This window comes from Cetorhinus maximus, chromosome 2 (genome assembly GCF_964194155.1).
Source record: "Cetorhinus maximus chromosome 2, sCetMax3.hap1.1, whole genome shotgun sequence".
In the NCBI taxonomy this organism is placed as follows: Eukaryota; Metazoa; Chordata; class Chondrichthyes; order Lamniformes; family Cetorhinidae; genus Cetorhinus; species Cetorhinus maximus.
Window position 1 is genome coordinate 46,498,330 of NC_135880.1, and position 26,226 is coordinate 46,524,555.

The 26,226-nt window shown below is 41.0% G+C and overlaps 1 protein-coding gene across 2 annotated transcripts in view; it reads left to right on the top strand.

The window, feature by feature from the left end:
- Positions 1 to 26,226, top strand: part of msh3 (mutS homolog 3 (E. coli)) — a 336,423-nt gene that overhangs the window by 147,700 nt on the left and 162,497 nt on the right. For both annotated transcript variants that reach the window (XM_078564469.1, XM_078564461.1), the window contains exons 18-20: positions 1,770 to 1,877; positions 10,370 to 10,484; positions 23,025 to 23,182. In XM_078564469.1, the coding sequence (XP_078420595.1) occupies positions 1,770 to 1,877; positions 10,370 to 10,484; positions 23,025 to 23,182 (381 nt within the window). The remainder of the gene's footprint in view (positions 1 to 1,769; positions 1,878 to 10,369; positions 10,485 to 23,024; positions 23,183 to 26,226) is intronic.

The following is a 26,226-nucleotide window of genomic DNA, read 5'->3' on the forward strand; positions in this document are numbered from 1 at the left end:
CTCTTTTGCTAATTATTTTAAATCTGTGCCCTCTCGTTTTTTATCCTTTCATGAATGGGAGCAGTTTCTCCCTATCTACTCGGTTTAGACCCCTTATGATTTTGAATACTTCTTTCAAATCTTGTCTCAGCTTTCTCTTTCTCCAAGGAAAACAGTCCCAACTTCTCCAATTTGTCCATGTAATTGAAGTTCCTCATGCCTGGAACCATTCTCATGAGTCATTTCTGCACTCTCTCCAATGCCTCCACATCCTTCTTAAAGTGCGATGCCCAGAACTGGGTGCAATACACCAATTGAGGCTGAACTAGTGGCTTATACAAGTTCAACATAACTCTATGCTCCTATTAATAAAGCCCAGGAAACTGTAACTACTGTCTCAACCTGTCCTGTATGCTTTATTAACTACTCTCTCAACCTGTCCTGCCACCTTCAATGCACCCAGGTCCCTCTGCTCCTGCACCCCTTTTAGAGGTGTACCCTTTATTTTATATTGTCTCAGTGTTCTTCCTACCAAAATGGATCACTTCACACTTCTTTGCATTGAACTTTGTCTGTCACCTGTCCGCCCATTCCGCCAATTTGGCAATGTCCTTTTGAAGTTCTACATTATCCTCCTTATGGTTCACAATGCATCCAAGTTTTGTATCATCCACAAACTTTGAAATTGTGCCCTGTACACCAAGAACCAGACCATTAATATATATCAGGAAAAGCAAGGGTCCCAACATGGACCCCAAGGGGGAACTCATCTGCAAACTTTCCTCCAGCTGAAAAACATCCAGTAGCCACCACTCTCTTGTTTCTTGTCACTCAGTCAATTTCGTACCCGTGTTTCTATCATCCCGTTATTCCATAAGCTATAACTTAGCTCAAGTTGTCTTGTGGCACTGTGTCAAATGCTTTTTGGAAGTCCTTGTATGCCACATCAACAGCATCGCCAACATCAACCCTCTCTGTTACCTCCTCACAAAACTCCAGCAAGTTAGTCAAACATGATTTTTCCATAAGAAATCCATGCTGGTTTCCCTTAATTAACTTGCATTTGTCAACGATTAACTTTGTCCCCAGTTATTGTTTCTAGAAATTTCCCCACCACCTAAGGTAAACTGACTGGTCTGCAGTTGCTGGGCTTATCTTTACACCCTTGTTCAAAAAAAGGGTGTAAATATTTGCAATTCTGCAGTCCTCCGACACTACCCAGAGTACAAGAAAGACTGAAAAATTATGACCAGTGCTTCCGCAATTTCCACTCTCACTTCCCTCAATATCCTTGGATGCATCTCATCCAGCCCTGGTGCCTTATCAACTTTGAGTACAGACAGCCTATGCAATACCCCTCTCCTTATCAATCTTAAACCCTTTTGGTGTCTGAATTTCCTGCTCTTTCACCATGACCTGGGTAGCATTTTCTTCCTTGGTAAAGAGAGATGCAAAGTACCCATCTAATATCTCAGCTATTCCTCCTGCCTCCATGCTTAAATTCCCCTTATTGGTCCCTAATTAGCCCAACGCCTCCTTTTACCACCCTTTTGCTGTCTATATGCCGATGGAAGACTTTGGATTCCATTTTTATGTTGTAAGCCAGTCTCTTTTGCTTTGCTTTTCTTATTTGCTTTTTCACCTCCCCTCTGAACCGTCTATATTCAGCTTGGCTTAAATAGTGTACAAGGATACATGGATGTGAATGGTTAGTAACTTGTTTGAGAAACATTTATTGTGCTTTGGTAACTGATTTGCTCTTTATATATCCTCATTCTGTTCATGTACAGTCAATTTGGTGTGCACTATCATGGAATAAGAAATGCAATCAGTCACCTGGCAACCATTGACTGCATCTTTTCATTGGCAGCAGTTGCTAAGCAAGGAGGATATACCAGGTAATAAAATGGATTTATAATCTTGTTGTTGTCCCTTTCTGCTATTCATTTAATTTTGGAGGTTTCATTTTAATTTTTCTTCTCCCTCTTCTAGACTTCCAGTGCAGTTCTATCTGGCATTTGCCCCTTTCTACTTTTCTTTGCAGTTTCTGCTCTAGAAAGAAAGAAAGCACTTGCATTTATACAATGCTTTTCATAACTTGATGATGCCCAATATACTGAATAGCTAATAAGGTATTTTTGAAATGTAGGCACTGTTGTAAAATGGAGAAATGAGATTTTGTGCACAGCAACACCCCACAAACAGCAATGAGATAAATGACCAGATATTCTGTTTTAATTACATTGAATGAGAATCAGGACATCATGAGAACATTTATGAATGGCGGCATGGGATCCTTTACATTCAGCTAAGAGGGAAGATGTAACTTTAGCTTAACATGTTATCTAAAAGGTAGCACTCCAATAGTGCAAAACCTTTTTACTACTCCATTGAAATGTCAGCCTGGATGATTTGCTTATGTCCTGGAGTGGGCTTGATTTCACAACCTTCTATTCTTATCCCTGAATCAATCTGTTTGATGTTAGTCCATTGTGAAATGTGCATTTCTTCCTAATAGTATATTATTCCATAACGGCATTGGAAAGGTAGGAACTTGTTATTTGATAATGGTGTACTGTAGTTTCACATTAAACTTGATCATCCCTAATCTCCATGGCTGTAGGCAATTGTGTAAGATGCTGTGATTAGCTTCATGTAGATATTTTGATAAAAGAATAACATTGAAAAGTTTGTTTGATACTAAGAACATAAGGAATAAGCCAATAAAATCTGCTCCACCATTCAATAATGTCATAGCTAAATATCTATATCAACTCCACTTTCCTTATAGTCTTTAATTCCCTTAAGTATCCAAAAATCTAAGGTTCTCAGTCCTGAATACACTCATCGACTGAGCATCCACAGTTCTCTGGGATAGCAAATTCCAAAGGTTGATAACCCTCTGAATAAAGACATTTGTCCTCATTTCTGTTCTAAATGGCTGACCCCTTTTCCTGAGATTATGATCCCCTAGTTCTAGATAAAGCAATTTGAGAGTACTGAGTGCCCTTATCTTTTCCAAAATGTACACTTATTCAGTTGTATATGTTGTGCAAAATTAGCAACAGTTTCAGGTAGACGAAGACCTTTGGTCCATCTTTCTTTCTATTCATTCATGGGATGTGGGCTTCACTGGCTGGGCCAGCATTGCCCGTCCCTAGTTGCCTTTGAGAAGGTGGTGGTGAGCTGCCTCCTTGAAGTGCTCCAGTCCTTGTGGTGTAGGTACACCCATAGTGCTGTTAGGGAGGGAGTCCCAGGATTTTGACCCAGCGACAGTGAAGGAACGGTGATGTATTTAGCCCACTAACAGTGGGCTAACATGTGGTGACTAGTTTCTTCTTGAAACCCATTCAGATTTCTTGTTTCACTAATGCTGTTAGTGCTATTGACTCTTATACCCACCTAAGAGGGCAGATGGGATCTCGGTTTAGTGTGTCATTTGAAAGATGGTACCTATGATAGTACAGTATCCGCTGTATGTTGCACTGAAGTGTCAGCCTGGATTATGTGTTCAGGTCCCTGGAATGGAACTTGAACTTACACCACCTGGTGCACAGGGGGACGTGCTAATAGCCCATTAAGGTTGATGCCTGAAGTAGTCTGAAAAATGGAAGTCAAAAGTAACTAAGCTAAACAAAATCCAAAAACATAACATCAACTTTTCAAATCACTGAAGCATTGGGTGACACAAAGAAAGGCTGTAGGTGGTGGAAAAGAATCTAAATCCCCATCAATTTATTCTAGACTTGGCTATTCAAGTGCTCTGTTGACCAGCCTCCGACCTTTACCCTTGATAAATTTGAAATCGTCCTGCGTCCTAACTTGCACTCGATCTCATTGACCATGTACTCGCTGATCTACATTGGCACTGAACCAGCAAGTACTCAATTTTAAAATTTTCGCCCTTGTTTTCAAATCCTTTCATGGCTTTGCCTTCCTTATTTACATAGTGAGAGGGCATTTTACTTTGCGAAGGCTGTTGTCAGGGGGCTTATATGCATACATTTAATGAGCCACGTTTGCTTCTCCCATCCTGGTAAGATTGTTGGATTTTTATTTTCTTCAGTGGATCCATGTCCTATGGACACTGCTGCACAATTTCATAACTTTTGCCCTTTTCTACTGTTTCAACAGGATTTAGTCTTTTGCAGCTCTTGTTTATTGGTCCTTCCTGCCTCATATGGCACTAGGATGAGAAGATCTGTTCATATCTTGAATTCTTTACAAAGTTGCAGTTAGAATTGCATTTGATTCAGAGCTCTTTGCTCCCCCTTAACAGAAAATACAAACTTGTGCGGTGTGAATACAGAATGACGTATACATTCTGTGAGAATTTGCCAGTAACTTTGTCCTCAGTGATTACTTTCTTATGAGAAGAAGACTTGTTTTTTCAATATCAAGGGCTGCACTTACACTGCTTTTTTGCATTTATGAAAAGTAGTTTTGGGTGCACATCAACACAAATTAATACTGCTTTGCCAATGCCCCCTCCATCCGAAGAACAAAAGAAATGGATTGCTTAAGAGAAGGATAAGTTAACATTTGAGATAGAGGAAAGTATGGGGTTATTGGGGAGCAGAGGAAAGTGGGATTAGTTCCAAATTTCTGTAGCAAAAAGCCAATACAGATATAATTTGTAATCCCCCCAAGTGATCTTGCAGTGATCTTGTGTTGTCTACTTGCCCTCTGACTCCTAACGTAAGCAGAAGTGTTTCCCCATTATTTTGACTTTTTTTCTACTATCACCTAGTCTAGGTTTATTTTAGCTTGTCTAATATATTTTTGTGAGGGGTAACTGTTCCTACTTTATCTGAAAGACAATTGCTCCTTCTAAAAGTCTTGTAATATCTCTTTTGGATTGAAAATTGCTGAACTATTTCCATTAAAAGCCACTTTAACTTTTCTTTCATCCCATACTCCTTTTCTTCTCAAGATGATATGCGGCTTTATAACCTTACAGGATCTATCCCTCTTTTATGAGCAGCTTTCTCTCATCTTTTCCCTCTCTGTCTGTCTCTCTTTTTCTCTCTCTCATCCATTTAACCTTTCTCTTTCTTTCTGTAAACTGAGCTTTTTAAATAATGTGGCACCAGGATAGCATCGTCTCTAATATACGTTAAATGTTCGCATTTTAAATCTTTTATAATGGGGTGATTTGAATCCACAAGGTACTCTGCCACCTTTAATCTCAGTTCTAGCTATAGTTTATGAGGGATGTCCATACGTGGTTTTCAAGAGTAGCGCCAGCTGTAGTTGGTCAATTTATTTCTGACACTTCTTTATATAGAAGTTCTCAATAAGATATGATAGAGTTGTTCTGCTGAAGCGTCATGAGGACTCAAAACGTCAACTCTTTTCTTCTCCGCCGATGCTGCCAGAACTGCTGAGTTTTTCCAGGTAATTCTGTTTTTGTTCTCAATAAGATACCTGGATCATTTGGTATAACTCCATCTGCTGATTTACTGGTGGGTTCAAATAAAGATGTGAGTTGAAATTAACTGTCAGAAAAGGCATTGTCTGTGGTTGAACTTTATTTTGTGCTCTGGCCAGAACTTTAAAGAAACCCTGAAGCTTCCACCATCTTGACAGCAAAAGACTTTGCACCAACTTTGCTTGGACGATCACTGTTCCAGTTTAAACTCTCTAGTTAGCTCCATTTTTAAAAAACTGTCCTCAGTAGCAGCCACTGCTTTGAACTCTTAGCCATATTTGCTTCACATTCCTTGGAAGCATAGGGACAATACTTCAACATGGTACAGAGCCTGACACTCCCTGTGCGATGTGGCGCATATTCTCTCTCAGTTAATATTACTTCATGTGTCTTGATTTGGAATCATGCTTTCCATATTGCATAATATTGAAACTGCCAACGTCATTGTTTATAGTGCAAATCCAATGGAAGTGTCTTATTTAAATAATTTAATGTCTTAAAAATTTTGCTTGAAGACATCAGCTACTTTTAAAGTCCTTAGCTTGGATTTATCCGAAGTGTGAGTGGAAGGCAGTGCCAAGAAACCTAGCATCATTTCTGCACAATTTCCCAATTTGCATCAGCAGGATGCACCTCATCAAACAATAGGATGCTTCTCTTTCAGTCTCTAATGAAATCTAGTTGGCTGTTTTCCAAAATTATTTGAACAAAAGCTTGAAGAAAAATTTCAAAGCTTTATTCAGGTTAAATTTATTTTTAAAAAAAATTGCTAAGGTAGATATATAACAGTGTGAGAGGATGGGGAAAAATATACTGATCTAATTTCAACACCTAATGTAGCTTTAGTTGCCTCAGAAAAATGTATATAGCAGTTAAAGTGCAGTTTATATACACACACTCTTCCTGTTGCTTTTGTGTCAACATTTAGCATTGAATCTGCATATGTAAGAAAGAAGAGTGGAACTTCTGTTTGTAAACAGTAGTCCGTGGTGAAGTAATTGGAAGTTCTAGCTGGTTTGACACTGTGTAATGAGTTTCTGAATTCTCTCTCCCATCTCTGTTGTCAACTTGCATATTACAAATAGTATATTAATCAACTTACCATGGACAATGTCACAGGTAATTTACTAGTACTCTAAAAATTAACACTAAATACCCTTTTAGCTTCAGAAAATTTATTAATCTGAAAGAAAGAGGTAGTGCCTTTCCTCATCCTAACTTGAATAATTTTTGTTTAAAAAATCACAAATGAGTTTTATTTTTCACATAAACAGATTCTGATTGTTACCCATGTTTATGAGTTGGAAAATGTAAACATTCTACTTACTGATACCTTTAAAATTGGAGGAGAGGGAGACACCCATAGATAGAATGAGAGGTCAATACAGAGAAGCATATGAGTAACCAGTCACCAGAATTGGATGTTTGAAGAGATTTCTTCAAAAGTTACGCCTTTCAAAGATAATCAGTAATCCTTATAAACAAGGATCTTTACCTCTGAAACAGAGTGGAGATTGGAACAATTCTTTGGAAGCGCAACCCAATTGAGCATCGCTGCCAACTAGTTTATGAAGGGTTCTATGAAATAGTGATAGATTATTTCCACTAGTGAATGAGAACATAATAAGGAACAAATATAAAATGATGTTAAAAAGAATTAAAAGTCAAGCTAGAAACTTCTTACACAAAGCGTGATTAGAACATGACATTTTCTGCTATAAGCTACTGTTGAAACCATCCATAAGTTCTTTCAAAAAGAAATTAGGTTGTTGTTGTTTGAAAAGGAGGACTATTTAAGGCAATGAGGACTGAGCAGGACAGTGGATTAGACTGGGTGACTCAGGTGGAGATAAACTAGCATAGGCTTGTTAGGACCTATTTCTGATGCTGATGTTGCTGCCTCTACTTTGTTTGTTGTGGAGTCTAAAGCACAGACCTTACAGTAGTTCTTCCTGTTACATCCAAAGCTGTCATGGCACAGGTGACATGGATATCTCTGCATCTCCTTGCTCAAACAATGACTTAGCCAAGCAGGTGCCAGTGTTAGGACTGTGCGTGTTGCCACAAGGTCTTGTACTTGTCTCACTGGAAGAACAGGATGTTGGTTATGGTAAGGTCATGTTTTGTCAAGAGGAGGACTCCATTAGAGTTTGCTTTCCCTTCTCCATCCTTGCCAATCACACCCTTCCATAGGAGGATCAGTTTGTTGCCTACTGGGACTCAGGCTAGGGATCAAGGTCAGTGTAGAATCCTTCCTTGGTCTTGCCTATTGGCTCCAAAGTATACACTTCTGTGGAAGGCCCTTCCAGAAAAAGGTGTGGCTGCTACCTTGCCCCTTCTGTTGGCCTTCTCTTGCATGTTGTATCTAACTTAGGGTGGCATTATTGATGTCGAGGTGCCAGAGTTCCCACGCTATGATGGCGATGTGGCGTTTAGGCCTGCCACTGTTGGGATCGTTCATGAGGATCTTGATGTTCAAGGCCCAAAACCTCATTTAGGTGAGTGCAAGATGCCTGCATGTGAATTTTTAAAATGTTGGGTGGTTGGTGCATGCCGCTACACAGCCTTGACGGAGCAGGGCTTGTTATGATGGCAATTGGGTTCCAAGACTAGGGTCAAACAGGTCTGTGTCATCAAAGCAACTGTCTTCTCCATTTTCCTCACTGCAATATTGCACATCACTTCTGGCAAATTACCCACAGGCAAGGGGATAACTTACAGAACAAATGGGAAACTGTTCACCCATTTCAATCCATAACCAAAACCACTCCAACTTCAGTCATTGAACTCCAGTATGCAGATGATGCTTGTGTGTGCGCCCACTCAGAAACTGAGCTCCAGGCCAAAGTATTTGAGAAAATAGGCCTTTCACTAAATGTCCAGAAAAATAAGGGCCTCTTTCAATCAGCTCTCACAGCACAGCACTGCCCCCCATTTCCCCCCCCCCCCAACAGCCATTAACCCATTGGTTAAGATCAACAGTGAGATAATGGAAAATGTAGACCACTTTCCATCTCTTGGGAGCCTTGCCTCAACAAAGGCTGACACAGATGACAAAATTCATTATCACCTCCAATGTGCCAGTTCAGCCTTTGACCAACTAAGGGAAAGGGTATTTGAGGACTAGGATGTCAAATCCAAGAATAAGGTCTTGGTTTACTGAGCATCAATGATCCATGAACTCTGATATGCTTCGGAGGCTTGGACAACCCACAGCAGCAGAAGCACTGGAGAAGTATCACCAGTGGGACCTTCCCAAGATCCTCCAAATCCAGTGACAGGAAAGGTGGTTCCCAACCAAATGTGCCCAACATCAAGCCTCCAATCATTTAAAACTAGCTCTGCTGGGCAGGATATGTTGTTCATATGCCTGACACCAGATTCCTGAAGCAACTGCTCTACTTGGAACTCGGCAGGACACTCACAGGAACACAGTGGAAATGCTTTAGGGATGTCTTCAAAGAATCCCTGAAGAGGTCAAACATCCTTGCTGACTCACTGGGGTCTCAGGCCTGTGACTGACCTAAATGGAGAAGGTACATTCAGAAAGGCACCAAACAAATTGAGAGATTTTGCAGAGGTGAAGTTTAGGCCTTGGAGGAAGCACACAATTCATCTACCCAATCCTTGAAGTCCTCAAATCTTCAAATCCTGCCTTGCAAGTGGGAGAATCTGCAAATCATGCATTGGACTTATCAGCCATTTCAGAGCCTAACGAATCAGAGTGGAAGCAAGTTACTCTCAATCTGGAAGGACTGCCTAAGAAGGAGTAACATATCTAAACAAATGATAAAAGCAAAAAACTGCGGATGCTGGAATTCCAAAACAAAAACAAAAATACCTGGAAAAACTCAGCAGGTCTGGGAGCATCTGCAGAGAGGAACGTTTCGAGTCCGAATGACCCTTCAACAGAACTAAGTAAAAATAGAAGAGAGGTGAAATATAAACTGGTTTAAGGGGGGGTGGGACAAGTGGAGCTGGATAGAGGGCCAGTGATAGGTGGAGATAACCAAAAGATGTCACAGACAAAAGGACGAAGAGGTGTTGGAGGTGGTGATATTATCTAAGGAATGTGCTAACTAATGGTAGAAAGCAGGACAAGCAAGGTACAGATAGCCCTAGTGGGGGTGGGGTGGGGTGAAGGAATCAAAAAAGGCCAAAAGGTAGAGATAAAACAATGGATGGAAATACATTTAAAAATAATGGAAATAGGTGGGAAAAGAAAAATCTATATAAGTTATTGGAAAAAAAAGGGGGAGATCGGAAAGGGGGTGGGGATGGAAGAGAGAGTTCATGATCTAAAATTGTTGAACTCAATATTCAGTCTGGAAGGCTGTAAAGTGCCTAGTCGGAAGATGAGGTGCTGTTCCTCCAGTTTGCGTTGAGCTGCACTGGAACAATGCAACAAGCCAAGGACGGACATGTGGGCATGAGAGCAGGGTGGAGTGTTGAAATGGCAAGCGACAGGGAGGTCTGGGTAATGCTTGCGAACAGACCGAAGGTGTTCTGCAAAACGGTTACCCAGTCTGCGTTTGGTCTCTCCAATGTAGAGGAAACCGCATTGGGAGCAATGAATGCAGTAGACTAAATTGAGGGAAGTGCAAGTGAAATGCTGCTTCACTTGAAAGGAGTGTTTGGGCCCTTGGACGGTGAGGAGAGGGGAAGTAAAGGGGCAGGTGTTGCACCTTCTGCGGTTGCATGGGAAGGTGCCGTGGGAGTGGGTTGAGGTGTAGGGGGTGATGGAGGAGTGGACCAGGGTGTCCCGGAGGAAACGATCCCTATCTAAACATATCTAACATATCTAAACATCCAACTGTTCTCTGTATGACTTGTACATGTTGACTTGTATTTAATAATTAAAATAAAGCAAAAAATATTGGTAACATGACTGCTTTCACTGAATATAGAGCACCAAGTGTTATATTATTTAATAATACTTCCATTGTGTTATCTGTACAGACCAACTGTGCTGGAAGAAGAGAGACAAATAGTAATTAAGAATGGCAGGCACCCTGTGATTGACATTCTTATGGGAGAACAGGAGCAGTATGTTCCAAATAGCACTGAACTGCATGTGAGTATTCAATAAAATCTTTTAATGCTCTACTCTGCAATTAAATTGCTGTGTGTGCTTGGTTGATTGGATGACCTTTGCCCTAATGCTATGTTTTCAGTAGTGTCATGTGGCAGAAAGTAAGGGGATTGGAATATGTTTTCCCCAAATTGCCTATGTAAATGTGAGGCATTTGGGGAGATGGGGGCAGGTTCGGGGGACTGTGTAGTCTACATATTCACACTGATTCTAGTAGGTGAAGGCAAACATATCCTAATGTATGAAGCTAAGATATACATTAAAGTTTCTTCTTAAATACTCAAGCCAGATCTGCAAATTTTTCATCACAACCTTTATCTTGTCCTTCTACTTCTCTGACCCTTTTTCCTCGTTTCTTCATTTTTTTCCCTTTCCTTTCTGTCTTAGAGATGATTGTGGGTGTGGCCGGTAAAGGAGGCACCAGTGTTGCAGGTTCCATTTCAGATGGGCTTGGAGGAAAACATGGCCCTTGCCAGCTGCCTTCCATTCCTTCCCCCAAACATTTGTGCTGCTTTTCCTCCCATCGCATCCTCCACCACCCACCATACCAATACCCTTTTCTCTTCCTGGCACCTATCCACCATCTCCGCCTATAGCCTTACTCCCTTTGTTCTGCTGTTACTCATTGCACCTTGAATCCTCCTTGACACAGATCCAAGGGCAGGTGACAGGAGCCAGAGGTTCCCACATCTTCAACCAGCTTCCCCATCTCCCTCAGTTTCTATTTGTTACCTCAAAGAGGCTTTGTGTGCTTTCAAAATGTCACTTTATTTAAAGGCGAGAAAATCGAGTTGAAACGTGGAATGAAACTTGTTGTCTCCTGTTAAATGTATTTTTCACCTCTCTTGCATAAATATTAGCATCATTCTCGCCTTCAGAAAGACTACCTACTTCCACCTCTAATATCACCCATCTCCACTCCTGCCTCAACCGATCTGCTACTGAAACTCTCATCCATGCCTTTGTTACCTCCAGACAGAACTATTCCAGTGCTCTCCTGGCTGGCTTCTCATCTACCCTCCAAAAATATATGTCACCCTTATGCTAAGTTGCACAAATTCCTATTCACCCACCATCTCTGTGGTCGGGTATGTCCAATTAGCTTCACCAATGTCTTACATTTAAAATTCCTATCTTTTTTCAAATCTCTCGAGGTCTCCCTGTACCCCATCTCTGTATCCTCCTTCAGTCCTACAACCCTCTGCGAACTCTGCATTTCTCCAACCCTGACCTATTGTGCATCCCTTCACCTGATCTTTGGCAGCTGTGTTTCAGCTTTCGGGACCCTAACTTCTGGAATTTCCTCCTTAAACCTCTTCCTCTGTCTGCTAAATAAGACATTCCTTATCTAAGTGGAGTTCGAGGAGCAGAGAAATTTGGGGGTTCAAATTGGAAAATCTTGAAAAAGGTGCAAAATGAGACACACGGGATCCTAAGTTTTATTTAGAGGGGCATGGAGCACAAAAGCAGAGAGGTAATGCTGAACCAATGTGCAAATCATTGGTTAGGTATAATAAGAGTACTGTACTGAGTTTTGGATATACTTTAGGAAGGGTGTCAATGCCATGGAAAGAGTGCATAAAGAATTAACCAAATTGATACTGAGACTTTAGTTACAAGAGACTAGGGAAACTAGAACTCTTCATAAGTATAGAAAAGGTGAAAAGGAGAACTGATGTAAATATTCAAAAATTATGAGAGATATGAGAACAGTGCATGTCCAAATGCAGCAAGATCTGGACAATATCCAGGCTTGGGCTGACAAGTGGCAAGTAACATTTGCATCACACAAATGTCAGGCAATGACCATCTCCAACAAGAGAGAATCTAACCATCGCCCCTTGACATTCAATGGTATTACCATCACTGAACCCCCCCACTATCAACATTCTGGGGGTTCCCATTGACCAGAAACTGAACTGGATTAGTCATATAAATACTGTGGCTACAAGAGCAGGTCAGAGGCTAGGAATCCTGCGACGAGTGACTCACCTCCTAACTCCCCAAAGCCTGTCCACCATCTACAAGGCACAAGTCAGGAGTGTGATGGCATACTCCCCACTTGCCTGGATGAGTGCAGCTCCCATAACACTCAAGAGGCTTGACGCTATCCAAGACAAAGCAGCCCGTTTGATTGGCACCACAACTACAAATATTCACTCCCTCCACCACCGACGCACAGTATCAGCACTGTGTACCGTCTACAAGATGCACTGTAGGAATTCATCAAAGCTCCTTTGACAGCACCTTCCAAACCCACGACCGCTACCACCTAGAAGGACAAGGGCAGCAGTTACATGGGAACACCACCACCTGGAAGTTCCCCTCCAAGTCACTCACCATCCTGACTTGGAAATATATTGCTGTTCCTTCACTGTCACTGGGTCAAAATCCTGGAACTCCCTTCCTAACAGCACTGTAGGTGTATCTACACCACATGGACTGCAGCAGTTCAAGAAGGCAGCTCACCACCATCTTCTCAAGGGCAACTAGAGATGGACAATAAATGCTGGCCCGGCCAGCGAAGCCCACATCCCGTGAATGAATTAAAAAAAATAAAGTGGGAAGGAATTGCTCCCAGGGGTTGGTGAAGCAGTAAACTAGAAGTCATAAGATCATTGCCAAAAGATAGAGTGGTGATATTTGGAGAATTTGTGTACATTTATGGTTATTAATAATAGAATATAATAACTTGAGACAATGGTGGAAGCAGAATCGCTAGATCCAGAGAACATATTTACTATCTGGAGCATTTCACACCTATCAGTTCTACTTGCAGTTTTTATTTATATTCATTGGAAGGGTTTTAAAAAATATGGATTTGATTTTTGTGGGAAGATTGATGGAAAATAATACCTTACGAATAAAATCATCGTATTCCTTATTCCAACTGCTGTTAATAGTTACCAAATTATCCAGAGAATACAGTCAGGAAAGTCCTGAGTAGTAATCACTTTTCAACCCTCGTTATTTGTGATGTAAGTTTCATTTCAATGCCAGGTGTACACAACTGCTGGGAGAGTTGCCTATATTGAAAAAAACTGACAACTGTGGCTATTTGGAAATCTCACGTGCTTTGATTCTTGATTTGTGCTTGTGGAAATTTTCAGAGACGGCATCAAACCTCAGTTCACTTATTGTTTTCTTTAAAAAAAAAATACAGGTCAGTGGGTGGGGTTGAGGTCAGTGAATACATTTGAGAACAAAACAACTGTGAATGACTTCAAATATGGAGCTAACTCCTCCCTTCCTGATGTATCATTGACCACTTCATAAGAAACTTGGCTTCAGCACACAATGCTGAAAATAGGTTAATAGCACAATGTAGCCACTTATTTTTCTACCAAATCAAATGGATGGTTATTTGATGTATATTTGTTAGGATGAGTGCGGAGATGATAGTTGAGTTTAATTCCCAGGCACAGCTGCTCTAAGACATTGCTTAAAAAGCTGGCTACTTTATCCACAGTATGTAGAACTAGTCAAACGTGCACGCTAACCACAATACTTTCACAATTACGTATTCAGAACAATTTAACTGTAGTGAGATATGCAGTAACTTTGAAGATGCAAACTCTAGGATTGGATCTGTAATACTCTGCCTGCTGTTCTGATTGAGGTATTCCTAAGTTGCTGTTATATTTTTCCATTGTTGTAAAAGGCAACTTCCATAAGAGAAACCATGGTCTTGGATCAGAAATGCGTTTAATATTTTGGCTATAATGTGCCATAGGATATTTCATTGCTGGTTTTATTGTAAACTTGATAGTAGAATAGTATGTGTATCATTTCACAAGACTGATGATGTCGATCTGACACATTTTGTAATGGCTATGTTATTAAATAGATTTAATACTTAAGAGAAACATATGTTGAGCAATGAAAATACATGAGTTTGAAGATCACTAGGGGGTTAATCAAACAAATCAGTTCAATGAGATCAATTGAAAACTTAGGGTTGGATTCAGTGAAGCTTGGTGGAGACCATGGCGGTCAGGCAACACTTAATTGCGGGATAGGCTCCTGATTAAGTTGGAGGGCGGAGGGTGCTGATGCAGGATACCCAGCAGCCAACAGTGGGATGTTATTTAGGCTCATTAATGAACCAGTAGACACCCATTATCTCTGAGCTCACCGCAATTCAGTGGTGGCCCAGGAATTAAATGGGAGCCGCATGGCTTTCTCGTACCTCCCGTAAGATGCCCAGCAAAACCTTATTAGATTTACCAGCAGCCTCCTGGGGTGGGGGATCGGCAGGTGTCAAACACTTGGTGCCCGATCAAGGATCCTGGTATTGGGAAGTGGGTGCTGATGAAACCTTATGCTGGATTTCCAACCCTCCTGCACCCCTCTCACCCATGACCCCACACTGTCATCTCACCCTCACACCTTTAACCTGGGGCCCCTTGGCAATCCTGGGCCAATGGTGGGTGCATTACTGGCAGTTGCCACCACTCCCAGTGATCCTGAGCCTCCAATGGGACTTTTGCTGCTGGGTTCCTGAGTCCCAGTGAAGACCCAATTGTGGCCATTTAAGTGCCTGAGGGGCTTTTAATGCCATGGAACTGACAGGGATGTTCCCTGCTGGTTTTCCTATTGGGCTGGTTAAATCCAACCCTTTGTTACAGAAGTCAGGAAGTTATATACACATTTTTAAATGGTTGGTTAGGCCTCAGCTGGAGTACATGCTCAATATTGGGGCCACACTTTAGGAAAGTTTTCAAGGCCTTAGGGTGCAGTGAAGATTTACTAACATTATACCGGAAAGAGGATCTTCAGTTATCTGGGTAGTTGGGTGAAGCTGGGATTGTCCTCCTTAGAGCAGAGATGCTTAAAAGGAGATTTAATATAGGTGTTCAACATTATGAAGTTTTTACTAAAGCAGATAAAGAGAGACTGTTTCACAGGCAGAAGGGTCGGTAACCAGATAGGACAGATTTAAGATAATTGCTAAAGAAAATGGAATGGAAATGAGGAACATTGGAACAGGAATATATAAATAGGAACAGGAGTAGACTTTTTAGCTCCTTGAGTGTGTACTACCACTCATTGAGATCATGGCTGATCTGTATGTCCCATATCATTTAAGACTTCGGTCAGCCAAAATCTATCACGGATTTAAAATTAACAATTGACCTAGCATCAACTGCTGTTTGTGGAATAGTGTTTCAAATTTCTACCACCCTTTGCTTGTAGAAGTGTTTCCTAACTTCATGCCTGACTGGCTTGGCTCTAATTTTTAGGCTGTGCCACGTAGTCCTAGACTTATAACCAGCAGAAATAGTTTTTCTCTATCTGCCCTCTGCTCCTCTTAATATCTTAAGGGATGATTTTGATCAAAGTTTAAGCTTCTAAATTCCAGAGACTACTGACAGTCGTTTGGTAGCACAAAACTTGGGATGCTTGCAAGAATACCAATATAAGGGGGAAAACAACAATTTATACTCTTTGTGAAGAGCGTGCTGATTGGTTGGCAAGTGGCGTAGCCATGGAGAATGCGCTACTGATGGTGACTGACGGCTAACTGCCAAGCATTGTTTGAAATTTAAACCATGCAGCTTGACCCTGTGTCAAGGCATTGCACTGAGGAATGAGTCAGCAAATGATTGTCATTTATTTTGTTTAGCTGAAACAGGTGCAATGTATGTACATGTTCTTTCTGTCTGCAAAGGACAGGGCCCTGTGTATTAATATATGTAGCTTCCAGTACATGCAAATGCGCGACATTGCGAGCCCAGCTGACAATCTTAAATTGGTTGTCAGCATAATCCGTAGCACATTGAGGACTATTTAGCAAATATTGTCCAATCGCGGAATCGCATCTGATGTTGGACACTGTGGTGCATTCTCCATGACAATACCAGTGGCCAACCAATCAGCACTCTCTTCACATACAGTATAAATTGTTGTTTTCCCCCTTCTATTGGTATTCTTGCGAGTGTCCTGATGAGTACAAGGCAAAAAGCTTAGACATGTTTTTTGCAGCACTACTCATGCCGTACTGTTAATTGTACATTAATCACAGAGTGTTACAGCGCAGAAAGAGGCTATTTGTCTCATCATGTCTGCACTGACTCTCCGAATGAACATTATGACTCAGTGTCATTCTCCTGCCTTTTCCCCATATGCTTGCACATTGTTTCTATTCAGATAATCATCTAATGCCCTCTTGTTTGCCTTGACTGCCTCCACCCCACTTCCAGTGCACTCCAGACTCAAACCACTCGCTGTGTGAACAAGTTTTTTCTCACATCACATTTGCTTCTTTTGCAAATCACTTAAATCTGTGCCCTCTCGTTCTTGATCCTTTTACCAGCCGGAACAATTTCTCGCTATCTACCCTATCCAGCTCCCCTCGTGATTTTGAACACCTCTATCAAATCTCCTCTTAGTCTTCTCCTTTTGAAGGAGAACAGTCCCAACCCCTCTCATCTATCTTCATAACTGAAGTTTCTCATCCCTGGAACCATTCTGGTAAACCTCTTCTGCACTCTCTTCAATGCTTTCACATCTTTCCTATAATGTGGTACCCAGAACTGCACACAATACTCCAGCTGAGGTCTAACTAGTGTCTTATTCAAGCTCAGCATAATCTCCCTGCCCGTGTACTGTATACCCCTTTTAATAGGATATGTGGTCGTCTAGGACACCAGTAGTGTCCCTGACTTAGCCCATATATTACAGGACATACATTCCACTCGACCGAGCTGCCCTGCCATGTCTTAACTTTATTTTACTTTGGTTTATTTATATTACTTTATTATACCGGCCCTGATTTTCCCTTATTCCTGGTGTTTCTCACTTAAATCCAAGTATAGCTACTTCTTTAAAAATAATGCGCTTGTTAAATTTACAGCAACTTGAAGACAGTCCCTAACAGCAGCTTCTTACCAAACAATGAACTTACAGTTTTCCTGTGATGTCACTGACGCTGTGTATTTGTCAGCCTGTGATGTTGTTATTTTCTTCATTCCTGTTGCTTTGTTAACATTAATTTTGGTGAGTTCCTGTCTCTGCTTCAATACTGGTTTTCTTGGGATGTTTGGCATCCCAGGAAGGTCAAGAGTTCATAGTGTGCATTCAGGAAAATTTTCTACAGCAGTATGTTTGCAGTCCAAAGAGGAAGGAGGCACTGCTGGACCTGGTTCTTGGAAATGACTTAGGCCAAGTAGATCAAGTTCGGTAGAAGAACATTTAACGGGTAGTGATCATTGCGTCATAGGTCAGAATTTTACATTGATCGGGCGGGCGTGTGCCGGACTCGAACGCATGTGAAATTGCGCAAAATGACGTCAGACATGCGCCCTAACGTCATCGTGCACACGAGCAACATTGAGGTTGGCGGGCACAAGTGGGAGTCGGAGCCGTGTCTGCCAACAATTAAAGGGCCAATTAAGGCCATTAAAAACCCTATTGTCCACGATTTTATGTTGCCTGTGCGATTTTGCACTTGTCGCACAGGCTAAACTGGTAGGCGGGCAACCCGTTTTTAACGAAACCTTATCCAAGGGTGGGATGAAATATCTGGGATGAACTATAATGATAAAAGATATCTGAGGATTAATGTTTTTTGAGTTATGCTGTCAGATGCTTGAATGTGTTGCATTAGACACAATTTAATCTGTACAGCTCCCCAAGGCAGCTCCGCAGCAGCTGTCTGCCTTCAGGCAGCTTGCTAGATGCATCCACCCGCACCCTCAGTTTTGTCGGCTCCCACCCCCTTCAGCGGTACTGAGGCTTTCTCAGTGTGAAGTTGCGTTCGGGGGCCCATCGCAGCCGGAAGCGCATTTCGCGTCCGTTTTCGAGATCGCCAACTTGGTGCGCATGCCAAGCACTAAATTCAGGCCATAAGGTTTAGGCTTACTATGGAAAAGGACAAAAAACAATCCAGAGTAAGAAAAATGGGTCGAATAAATTGGACTCGAAGGTTAGCAGGAAAAGTGGATTACCTTCAAAGGAGAGCTGATCCGGATACAGTCAAGGCAAAGGTAGGGAAAACAAATCCAGCATCCGCAGTAGTTTTTTGTTTTTAAAACAAATCCAGAGTTCCCTGAATGATAAAGGAGATGGAAATTAAGATAAAGAAGAAGCAGTGTGCTTATGACAGGTGTTGGGTGGAAACTACAATTGAGAACCAGGCTGAAAATAGAAGTTTGAGGGGAGGTGAAGAAGCAAAAGAGAAGCAAAGAGGGAGTATTAAAGGAGACTGGCAGCCAACAAAAAAGGGAATCCCAAAGCCCCATAAGCATATAAATAGTAAAAAGATGGTAAAAGGAGGAGTAGGGATGATGAGGGACCAAAAAGAGAATTCACATTTGGAGGCAGCGAGCATAGCTCACTTTGCATCTGTTTTTACCAAGGAAGAAGATGCTTCCCAGGCCATGATAAAAAAGAAGGGTAATTCAGACACTAGAAGGATTTAAAATTGAAAAGGAGTTGGCATTGGATAAGTTATCTGTAAAGTTGATAAAACACTGGGACCGGATGAGGTGCACCCAAGGATACTGTGGGAAGTGAGAGTGGAAATTGCGGAGGCACTGGCCATAATTTTTCAGTCTTCCTTGGAGTAAGTGGTGCCAGGGGACTGGAAAATTTCAAATATTACACCATTGTCCAAAAAAGGGAGTAAGGATAAGCCCAGTAACTACAGGCCAGTCGGTTTAACTTCAGTGGTGAGGAAATTTCTGGAAACAATAATTTGGGATAAAATAATCAATAATTTGGGATAAAGTAAGCAATAGCAATGTGACATGAAATTGGGTTAGTGACAGGAAACAGAGAGCAGTGGTTAATGGATGTTTTTCAAACAGGGGGAAGGTTTGATAGAATTATTCAAAATCATGAGGGGCCTGGACAAAGTAGACAGGGGGAAACTGTTCCCATTCATGAAAGGATCAAGAATGAAAGGGCACAGATTTAAAGTAATTGGCAAAAGAAGCAGAAGTGATATGAAAAAAGGTTTTTCATGCAGCGAGTGGTTAGGGTCTAGAATGCATTGCCCGACAGGGTTGTGGAAGCAGGTTCAATATAATCTTGTAAAAGGGAATTGGATATATACTTTAAAAGAAAGAAAAAAATTGTAGAGCTCTGAGGAAAAGATTAGGGGAGAGATTTCAAAGAATTGGCACAGTCATGATGAACTGAATGGAAGAATGTGAGATAATCTATTTCTCAGAAGGAAATGTGCAGTCTTATTCCAAACAAATTATATAAGCACGTGCTTACAGAGTTGTGCTGCATTCAGTCTGTATATTTTATGGTAAGTCAAAAACAAAATTGATTAAAAATCAAGCACGCAATGTACCCTTTTGGACACATTCGTCTTTCTTTCCCCCAACCACCCTCAGCAGACATTTCTCATGATTGCTGTTGTGCATCACTGTTGAGACTTGGCAGTAGATTTCTAACCTTAATAGGAAAATGTGTCTCTGTTCCTCTTCTGCAAGCCATAGCAATGCTGGATGACCATATTGTACCCCTGCAGTGTAGTGTTTCATTGCAGCAAATCGTTTTCTTCATACTTTGGGCTGAATCAAATTAAGGGATTGTGGTTGGGCTGTAGAAAATATCATCACACCCTACTTTGTACCTACCTTATCAGTTTACACTTCTGTTCCTTTCTCTTAAAGGCTCCTGTGCTATTCTCCTCAATCTTTCTATGTGGTAGCAAGTTCCATATTACAGCCACTTTCTGGGTGAAGAATTATTTATTGGATTTATTAGTGACTACCTTATATTTATGACCCCTAGTTTTGAACTCTCTTACAAGTGGAACCATCTTCTTTACATCTACCCTATCAGACCCTTTCATTAATTTTAAAAGTCTCAGCCTTCTCTTTGCTACAGATAAGAGCCCCAGTCTGGTCAGAGTCCCGTGATAGTGGTCACCTCTTGGTTCTGGCCGTCATCCTTGTAAAGGTTTTCTTTGCACCACCTTCTTTGTGTGTATATAGTTTCTTCTCCACCCATTTTTACATTTATGCTCATTTTGAAAGTTTGTTCCTTAACTCTAAACCTGCAAGGACTCTCCTGTGAAACAGAGGCAGTCTGGGTTCATAGTTCTTGCACAGTGCGTGAGTGGGGAATAGTGTAGTTCTCACAAGACTGCAATAAACAAGAGAGGGCATTGTGCCTGATAACCACAACATTGGTTTTAATACTAGCATAAATGAGAGTTAAGTTCTATTCAGAGTGAAGAAACTATTCCATTGGCAGGCAATTTTAATATTTTATGACATGGTTGGAATTTTTTTTAATGTCCCCTGCCAATGATCAAATCCTTCTTAAAAAAATCCAGAATTGAAGCTAAACAACTTGATATCTTCTAACATTAATGAACTTGAAAGTGTGCATGTATACAATAGTGACTATATGTTGAAGAGACATGCTGAGAAGGTATGGGATTTGATCTGTAGCTCAATGTTGGCCTAAACTGATAACACACAATGACAAATGAATTACCAGCAACAGAGGGAGTGAAATCTGGTTATATCCCAGACTGCTTATGCATTTTATTCATGCCATGTAGTTAAAATAATGGAGATATTGGGTTTAAAATTTTTGATTGTTAGAATGCTCTCTGATATAAAGTAGACATAGGGTAAACGAGAAGTCCGTCTTTCTACAATCTTTCCTTGTCCCTTGAGTTTCAGTTGTACCTTACAGCTTGAATGTTTGCCCATCTGCTACCTGGAGATGCATGCTAAACAATAAAGGAACTGCATGGATCTTAATGGATCAGCAGTAAATGTGTAGATGAGCAACACAGTGATAGGTAGATATGGGTCATCTACCTGTGTCATGAAGCTATTAATGTATATAATGTTATTGGGATTTTTTTTTAAATAGAAGTTTAGTCTGTGGGTGTGTCTGTGTCTTAATTAGATTAAAACCAGCCACTCTGGGTGCTTTGATGTATAGTAGTTTTGAGGTGTAAACAGAGAGGGTTGAGGTACATTTGCATTTTGTTGAATAGAGCATTCAAGAAGGGGAGTGAAATCTTGCACCTAGCTAGGAAAGACCAAGCAATATTTATATTATGAATAAAATTGGTACAATAAAAGGGGTTTTATTGTTAGAAGAGGTGGAGTTCAAAGGGCCTGGTGATACAATGAGGGCTTACATTCAAAGAGAAGTGCTGGGGATAACAGACAGCAGTTTTGTGTGTGCAGGGCAGAGGCATGTAACAACAAAGCAGCTGTAAACCTACAACAGTTTGCACAGGAACCAAAGTGAAAGGAACCTCATTTTGAATTTGTAAGGTGAAAATGCTTTGCCTGGTGCCTGCTTAAAGTCTATGGGTTGTTGTTACCTTAGTGGAGATTAGTTTGGGAATTTGTCAAAAAGTTATGATAGTAGTAATTTGTAGCCATGTGCACATGTTTAACTTGTGTAAATTAATAAGTGTCTCATGTAATTTGATATAAAAACCTCTCGAGAACTGGTGGCCTGATTCCTGAATTTAGAGCTGTCTCTCAAACATACCACTTAAAAATGTAGGTTATGACAGCTGTTTAAAGTTTCCCTCTGGGATTTTAAATAACAGCCTTTACCAACTGCTGTGTCATAACAATCTGATATACAGTACTGGGTAGCCTCACCATTGCAGCTTTCTTAAAGTTTGCCACCGCTGTGTGGTGCATTTGTTCCCAGTTCCTGTGGGCACTGCACACAGCATGAAGCCAGCGCCTATAAACATGTTAACTTGATCCCCTCTGGAAAAGGCCTTCCCTCGACTGTCAGTAGGGCACCCTTTCTCTTGTCCAGCGTTTGCAGCAGCAAAAGACGTTTGATGCCCTCCTGTACTCATTCTCCCACCTATCCTCCTGTGTAGTACGTACACCAAGAGCATCCTTTGCCAGAAATTTATGCTGAATAATACATTATCCCTATAAGTTCTGGTGATTTCTGTGCATTGAGACCAGAACATCAACCCCAGTTATAACATTTAATTTTAAATCTTAATTGAATTGTTTTGGGGATTTCAGGCCTATTTAATTATTTTGAAATTATTGTAGGCTTGCTATGATAATGGCGCTGTGAAAAATGTTTCCTTTTTTCCTGTCTTCTGCCAGCCCTCAGTTCTGCTGTAATTTGCATGAAATATGAAAAAGCACATCATGAAGCATTATCCCATCTTCAAATGGTATAAGCCTTCTTAATACCTTGACACCCGTGCATTAAAATTTGACCAGCTCATTAGGTTGCTTGCCTGCTCATATTTTAGATTCCAACTCTAAGCCTTTGAGCCTCTGATACTGGTGTTTCTCCAGCTGTGAGGGGGCAAAGGTGAGTTCCCTTTGCTTGGACAGGTCCTCTGGTTTGAAAGCTTCACAATGAATTGCTTGATTAAACCTTGATAAGTGTTTAAAACTATGAACATAGCAGTAAATCTGGATCAATAATCAGAAAACACCAAAACTGGGGTATAGTTCATGAGCATGACTGTCCAGGTCATGCTTTGAGACTGGTGCCTCTTGGGCTATCTACTGATCATTAATTTTGTCGGGTTTTGTTTTTCAGGGAGATGGACAGAGAGTTATGGTAATTACTGGGCCCAACATGGGAGGAAAGAGTTCTTATATTAGACAAGTGGCACTGATCACTGTCATGGCACAAATTGGATCCTATGTCCCTGCAGAAGAAGCTGTGATTGGCATTGTGGATAACATTTACACAAGGTATGACTTTAATTTCTCAAAATGAGTAAATGCTTCTCACGAGAATTCAATCCTGTTGTTTCCCTAATCTCTTGTGGCCAATAAAATGTTTTAAATGGCTTTCTGTGCTAAAACACTGCCAACATTTGATCTTGTGTAGATATTTTATCTAAAATTAGATTTATTTGAAATAATGAATTTAAAACTGATGCACTTTGAGGAAAAGGAAATTGTTACCCAAATTTGGGGAGAAATTCCTCTTATGTGCTATCATTAACACATTAGGATTGGTGAACACATATGTGTAAAGTTCTTGTGTGTACTATTTTAACCAAGTCCTTACTTTTCAAAGTAAAGGAATTTGATTGTCAACCTATGCACCAAAAATGTAATCAGGATTTAGCTTCAAATCCAGGCCAGTCTGGTGAGGTGTAAGTCATTGATGGTGTGTGCTTTCCTTTCTTTCTCTCTTGCTGTAGCTTTCTGCACAGCTGTAAAAGTCCAGTGTGATTTTGAGGAGTCTTGGCCCAGTCCTTAGAAGCTGTGGAGCCTCAACAAGAACTGGGTGCAGAGGAATTTCATCCCCTGATTTCTTTGGAGCATACAAGAGGAATCAACAGAATCTGTTCATTCCCTTGTACCTGTTGGCACAGACCCGTTACTAGGTTCTGAACAATTCTTGACAAGAACTATAGTAAAACCAGAAGATTGCTTATATTGGCAAAATGAGATATACCTGTGGTTATTTTGAAACGGAATATACAAACAGTAGGTTGATGCTGAAGAAGCAACAGTCGGTAGCAAATAAATATGCCAGAGATGTTCAGGCTGCCTGCTGAGAAGAGGCAGTATATATGGATCTTCTGGTGGGTGGCCTTGAAGATGCATGTTGGGAGCCAGCAGCATTATCATGCAGCTTAAGCCAGTTTAGAAACAGTCTTAATGTACCAGTAACTACACATTTAACTGTATCCTGTGCTGTCCCTCCAGTGCCTAGAAGTTATACTATATTGCCATTTTAACCATAATGCTGGTTAAGAGATTTCTGCCTTCATGTTGGCAATGATTAATCACGTGTATTTACTTAGTCCTTTCGTCTAGAAATAAAATAAAACAGTATGCAGGATTGAGTGTAGAATCCAGCCTTTTGGTACTTGCAGAGTTTGCTAAAAGGCTTGATTCACTTTTGTATGAATGTTGCTTGTAACTGACTGGTATGAAAGCCATGCTGGTGATTAAAACACAACTGTAACCTTGCAGACTTCTTTTATTTCAGCAACACCAGACCAGGGAGGCAGCAGAATTAACTGTCCAAACATTGTAGCAACAATTTTGTGTTAGATTGCACAATTTTTTTGTTCTGCACTTGTAGAAGTTAGGTGGCAATGGGCAGATCTGATTTTTGAATTGGCAATGAGTTTTAAAGGCAGGAGGTGAAACAGAATTTTTCATAGTGTATTATATACAGCATTGTGGGATTCAGTTGTCTCGTTCCTGTAAAAGTAATTGTTAAATGTATATGTGGGATTTTAGTAATCGTTCTTGTGAGTGCACATAATGCAACATGTTTTAAAATTTATTGTAAAGATTGCCATAATAGAGAAGCTATCATGAACATTGTTATTATAGAAACACAGTATAATCTGCATGAGTAATGGTAGATACCTTATCAAAATCTAAAATGGTTTAATATCCTGCCATGAACCTGTTCCATTGCTTCAGTTAAAATATCATAATTACGGGAGCAGTCAGTGTGTTTGCAACACTGATGATTAGTGTGTCATTGTTGGTACCCTCTTAAGTCTGTTCCCATTCATCACTAATAACAATCCTTTTAGGAACAGCAAAGAACTATTATATCTAAACAACTCTGTCCCTTATTCATAAATCGGTTCCACTTGCTTGCTGTCTCACTATATCTCTCAATCTTTTGTCTCTGTACAAATGCATCTAATTGCCTCTTGAACTCATTCATACTGTCCATCTCCGTGACCTTCCTTGATGATTGTGACAGTTTCATGGATGGATATGCAAAGAACCTGTAGTTCTGCTTCATAATCAGTATGTTTCATCACTGTTCCCTTAAACACATTGGACAGAATTGTCCCAGATTTGCACTAAGTGCGATAGCGGGTGGGAAAAAGAATGTTTTACCCGTTAGCCACAATGGCAGCTTTTCACGCTGTGTCACTCCAATCCCATCTCATTAATCATGCATTCTCAGGAAACACGCCATTTCGCTGGTGAGCGGCCTCTGATTCACCCACCACGCCATCACCTCGCTGCTTCCTCATGCTGGGCGCCATTTTTAAAGTGTAGCTGTGCATGCACCTCTGTGCTTCCAGCCCAGAACTGCTGCGCAGCAGACATTATCAATGTATCAGTAATCACATTGCATGGCAATTATCTTGTTAAAGACAATTGCTAATTAAAACAGGTGATGGACATTGGTTCTCCTGTCTCAACAGCATAATTAGATACAGCTGGAACACTCTGTGTGGAAGCTACTAGGAAGCCTGTAGCACTGAGAAGCTATAGTGGGAATAAACCAGCTTGAACTAAAAAACAGCTTTGGATTCACTTATTGCAGAACTTATTAATACAGAAACACTTATTGTGAGGAACAGAAATGGCACTGAAAGGCGAGAATACTGCAGCACCCGATTCAGTGATGCGTTCCTGGGATGCCTTTTGGACGTTGTGGAGGCCCGCCGTGATGCTCTCTACCCCTGCTCTGGTCGCAGGAGGGGCAGCAACATCACCAATCTGGCTTGGGAGGTGGTGGCAATGGTGGTCAGTCCCAAAGTCCTGTAAAACAGGACAGTTACCCAGTGCTGAACGATGAAGAATGATTCCTCTGTTCTGCCAGGGTAAGTCACTCTTCTCATCATTCTTAACTCTCTCACTCACAAATGGAAATGACACTGGCAAACCCAGCCCAGTTGACTCTGCAAAGTCCTCCTTACTAACATCTGGGGGCTTGTGACAAAATGGAGATTTGTCTCACAAACTAGTCCAACAACAGCCTGACATAGTCATCCTCACGGAATCATACCTTACAGATC